This window comes from Amblyraja radiata, chromosome 35, assembly GCF_010909765.2.
Source record: "Amblyraja radiata isolate CabotCenter1 chromosome 35, sAmbRad1.1.pri, whole genome shotgun sequence".
Lineage (NCBI taxonomy): Eukaryota > Metazoa > Chordata > Chondrichthyes > Rajiformes > Rajidae > Amblyraja > Amblyraja radiata.
In genome coordinates this window covers 1119654-1124653 of record NC_045990.1, presented here as the reverse complement: position 1 = coordinate 1124653, position 5000 = coordinate 1119654, and the positions used below count along the sequence as shown (strand labels likewise).

At 53.4% G+C, this 5000-nt stretch overlaps 2 protein-coding genes across 8 annotated transcripts in view; one reads left to right on the top strand and one right to left on the bottom strand.

Annotated features, from left to right (window-relative positions):
- Positions 1-1689, bottom strand: part of LOC116966102 (GEM interacting protein) — a 47330-nt gene extending 45641 nt beyond the window's left edge. For 3 of the 4 annotated variants that reach the window (XM_033012269.1, XM_033012272.1, XM_033012271.1), the window contains exon 1: positions 699-1689. In XM_033012269.1, coding sequence (XP_032868160.1) covers positions 699-912 — 214 coding nt within the window. In that variant the 5' untranslated portion in view covers positions 913-1689. The remainder of the gene's footprint in view (positions 1-698) is intronic. The other variant, XM_033012273.1, reaches the window with a different exon arrangement.
- Positions 1690-2671: 982 nt separating this feature from the next.
- Positions 2672-5000, top strand: part of trappc5 (trafficking protein particle complex subunit 5) — a 4420-nt gene continuing 2091 nt past the window's right edge. For 2 of the 4 annotated variants that reach the window (XM_033012276.1, XM_033012275.1), the window contains exon 1: positions 2672-2768. The gene's annotated coding sequence lies outside the window, so the exon portion shown is untranslated. The remainder of the gene's footprint in view (positions 2769-5000) is intronic. The other 2 variants (XM_033012277.1, XM_033012278.1) reach the window with 2 other exon arrangements.

Below are 5000 nucleotides of genomic sequence, written 5' to 3'. Positions count from 1 at the left end.
ACTGTACCTTAATTGGTTAAGTGACAAGAAATGCAAACTTGAACAATATGTAGGTCAGCACTTACAGCGACAGACCCGTCCCCACCAGTACTGTACCCCAATATTATACTCCAGTACTGTACCCCAGTGTTATATACACAGACCCGTCCCCACCAGTACTGTACCCCAGTGTTATAGAGACACCCATCCCCACCAGTACTGTACCCCAGTGTTATACACGTATTAGACCCCAGTATTATACCCCATTATTAGACCCCAGTACTAGACCCCAGTGTTATACCCCAGTATTAGACCCCAGTATTAGACCCCAGTATTATACTCCAGTATTAGACCCCAGTATTATACCCCAGTATTATACCCCAGTACTAGACCCCAGTATTATACCCCAGTACTGTACCCCAGTGTTATACACCAGTATTGTACACCAGTACTGTACCCCAGTGTTATACCCCAGTATTATACCCCAGATTTAGACCCCAGTACTAGACCCCAGTATTATACCCCAGTACTGTACCCCAGTATTATACCCCAGTATTAGACCCCAGTACTGTACCCCAGTGTTATACACCAGTACTGTACCCCAGTATTGTACACCAGTGTTATACCCCAGTATTATACCCCAGTATTAGACCCCAGTACTGTACCCCAGTATTATACACCAGTACTGTACCCCAGTATTAAACAGCGACAGCACCTACCGTACAATTGAAGGACGTCTTTAAACTGCGCCAGAGTGTGTGCGAAGTTGCGGACCAGCTCTATCAGCTGCGGGGTCCCATGTGTCGGGCTGTTTCTACGCTGCTGCCAAAGTCCCGGGCTCTCGGTTCCCCGCTGATCCCGGTGCATGGCATCCAGAGACAGGGGCAGCAGAGCGGCGCCGCTCACGGGCAAGGGGTCGGAGCAGGAACACATCGAATACGGAATCCTTCGCCTGATGTATCCTGAACACAGCTAGATCCATCCAACGCCACCCACAGCACCGGAGCCCACCTGGAACACCCTGGCTAAACTGCACTCATCCCGTCCTCAACTGATACAACTCCTGCAATACTCAACTCATGCAGCACCTGTCTGTCCACCTGCACAAATACCTTCGCATCTCCCTGGAGCTCAAGATATGCCTTTTTAAATACTCTTAATAAATCCTTCAAAAAGTCTTGTTTTTAATAGTAAAGCTATTTAAAAATGGTAAGGTTATTTTAAAATTGTAAGGCTATTTAAAAATGTTAAGGCTGTTTAAAAATGGTAAAGCTATTGACATTTGCAGACCCGTGCGAGGAATCTGGATCTTTATTTATATTGATAAACACTATTACTTCCTGACACAGAAGAGCCACCTAAAAGCTGAGACCTAATTTACTGCACAAACCTCACTTCTGCCTTGATCCTGATCTCTCGTTCATGCCATCATTCCCCAGCCTGGAGTCTGCTTTACTGTCAGGGACGAGCTTCAATCTCGCCAACTGTGGGAATCCCACTCTGCCTTTAACCAGGGTATAAATGGAACAAAGGTGCACTTGTAAATGGAGCCGACCCAAAAATGCCTCTGGAACAACTCTGCCCCCTTCTGTCCGATCGTGCAATCCCCGAACCATTACCTCAGGGGAGAACGTGCAAGAAGGAACTTTTCAAGAGAGATTTAGATTTAGCTCTTAGGGCTAAAGGAATCAAGGGATATGGGGAAAAAGCAGGAACGGGGTACTGATTCTGGATGATCAACCATGATCATATTGAATGGTGGTGCTGACTCGAAGGGCCGAATGGCCAACTCTTGCACCTATTTTCTATGTTTCTATAAACTGCAGATGCTGGTTTACACCAAAGATTCTAGAGGAGCTAGTATCTTTGGTTTACACTGAAGATAGACACAAAATGCTGGAGTAACTCAGCAGGACAGGCAGCATATTTGGAGAAAAGGAATAGGTGACGTTCGGGTCGAGACCCTTCTTCAGACTCTTAATTTTAAGAGTAACTTAATATTATTGTAACTTAATGTTAGTTACAATGATCCTTTTTGTTCTCCCCATGGTCTCACCATCTCTCCTCCAGGCAAATGCTTTAGACAATAGACAATACATCTTGTCTGCACTTTCCAGCTGAACATCAATCCTATAAGTGTGTCCAAAACTGGACACAATACTCCAAATGTGGCCTCCCCAGTGGTCTTGTACAACTATCACATAACATCCTAACTTCATTATGTTCGGAGGTGGACACAAAATGCTGGAGTAACTCAGCGGGACAGGCAACATCTCTGGAGAGAAGGAATGGGTGATGTTTTGGGTCGAGACCCTTCTTCAGTCTGGATGGCTACTGCTGGTGAAGCCTGTGCTAGCCCATGGCAGCCCTGCCAAGCCCATTCCTTGGCCAAGCCCGTGCCAAGCCAACCCATTCTTTGGCCAGGCTATGCTAACCCACGCTAACCCATGCCAGCCCATGCTAGCCCATGCTAACCCATTCTAACCAATGCTAACCAATGCTAGCCCATGCCAACCCATGCTAACCAATGCTAGCTCATGCCAACCCATTCTAACCCATGCCAACCAATTCTAACCCATGCCAACCCATGCTAGCCCATGCCAAGTCCATTCCTTGGCCAGGCCCATTCTAGCCCAAGTCGTTGGCCAACCTCTCCAGGGTTCACGGGGCTCCATCCGGTCCACGTGACCGGCCGCGGCGTGACCCGGAAGTGAACGCCCGGAGCGGCGGCGACGACGACGACGGTGGCGGCGGTGAAGTGAAGGCGGGAACAAGCGCGCGGGCGGCAGGTACCGGGGGGTCAACGCGGGGTCACGGGCGGCACCGGCGGCAACAGGGGCACCAGGCCCGGCCCGGCCTGACCTGACCTGACTGGATAGAGGGCGGGGGGTGACGGAACCACCGGGGGAGGTGGAGGGTGAGAGAGGGGGGAGGGGAGGGGAGAGGAGCCCCCGGGGACATTGCGGGGTGAGGGAGGGGGAGGGGGGGGGGGGGTGGGTGGTGCCGGGATGCCCGGGCAGTGACCCTGACCCTGACTCTACGCTGTCTGTCTGTCTGTGCACATAATGGTCCATAAATCTCCATCACCACTTCCTGACTTTTACACTCAACGCCCTGACTGGTGAAAGCAAACGTGCCTTTGCTGCGGTGCTGCTGGGTCTGGCACTGTGTCCCCCTGTGTTCCCCTGCACCAGCAGTGTCTGTGTTCCCCTGCACCAGCAGTGTCTGTGTCCCCCTGCACCACCAGCAACAATGTATGTGTCCCCCTGCACCACCAGCAATGTCTGTGTCCCCCTGCACCAGCAATGTCTGTGTCCCCCTGCACCAGCAATGTCTGTGTCCCCCTGCACCACCAGCAGTGTCTGTGTTCCCCTGCACCAGCAGTGTCTGTGTCCCCCTACACCAGCAATGTATGTGTCCCCCTGCACCAGCAACAATGTATGTGTCCCCCTGCACCACCAGCAACAATGTATGTGTCCCCCTGCACCACCAGCAATGTCTGTGTCCCCCTGCACCAGCAGTGTCTGTGTCCCCCTGCACCAGCAACAATGTATGTGTCCCCCTGCACCACCAGCAACAATGTATGTGTCCCCCTGCACCACCAGCAATGTCTGTGTCCCCCTGCACCAGCAGTGTCTGTGTCCCCCTGCACCAGCAATGTATGTGTCCCCCTGCACCAGCAATGTATGTGTCCCCCTGCACCAGCAATGTATGTGTCCCCCTGCACCAGCAGTGTCTATGTCCCCCTGCACCAGCAATGTATGTGTCCCCCTGCACCAGCAGTGTCTGTGTCCCCCTGCACCAGCAGTGTCTGTGTCCCCCTGCACCAGCAGTGTATGTGTCCCCCTGCACCAGCAACAATGTCTGTGTCCCCCTGCAGCAGCAATGTATGTGTCCCCCTGCACCAGCAATGTATGTGTCCCCCTGCACCAGCAATGTATGTGTCCCCCTACACCAGTAATGTGTGTGTCCCCCTGCACCAGCAGTGTCCGTGTCCCCCTGCACCAGCAGTGTCTGTGTCCCCCTGCACCAGCAATGTATGTGTCCCCCTGTACCAGCAATGTATGTGTCCCCCTGTACCAGCAATGTATGTGTCCCCCTGCACCAGCAATGTATGTGTCCCCCTGTACCAGCAATGTATGTGTCCCCCTGCACCAGCAATGTCTGTGTCCCCCTGTACCAGCAATGTATGTGTCCCCCTGCACCAGCAGTGTCTGTGTCCCCCTGCACCAGCAATGTATGTGTCCCCCTGCACCAGCAATGTATGTGTCCCCCTGTACCAGCAATGTATGTGTCCCCCTGCACCAGCAATGTCTGTGTCCCCCTGTACCAGCAATGTATGTGTCCCCCTGCACCAGCAGTGTCTGTGTCCCCCTGCACCAGCAGTGTCTGTGTCCCCCTGCACCAGCAATGTCTGTGTCCCCCTGCACCAGCAATGTCTGTGTCCCCCTGCAGCACCAGCAATGTCTGTGTCCCCCTGCACCAGCAGTGTCTGTGTCCCCCTGCACCAGCAGTGTCTGTGTCCCCCTGCACCAGCAGTGTCTGTGTCCCCCTGCACCAGCAACAATGTCTGTGTCCCCCTGCAGCAGCAGCAATGTCTGTGTCCCCCTGCAGCAGCAATGTATGTGTCCCCCTGCACCAGCAATGTCTGTGTCCCCCTGCACCAGCAGTGTCTGTGTCCCCCTGCAGCAGCAATGTCTGTGTCCCCCTGTACCAGCAGTGTCTGTGTCCCCCTGCACCAGCAGTGTCTGTGTCCCCCTGCACCAGCAGTGTCTGTGTCCCCCTGCACCAGCAGTGTATGTGTCCCCCTGCAGCAGCAATGTGTGTGTCCCCCTGCAGCTCTTGTCTGGTTCCGAGGTACAGCCTAGGAAACAGGCCCTTCAGCCCACCGAGTCCACCCAGACCATCGATCACACATTCACACTAGTTCTATGTTATCCCTCTTTCCCATCCCCCCCCCCCCACACACACACACACTATAGACAATAGGTGCAGGAGTAGGCCAATTGGCCCTTCAAGCC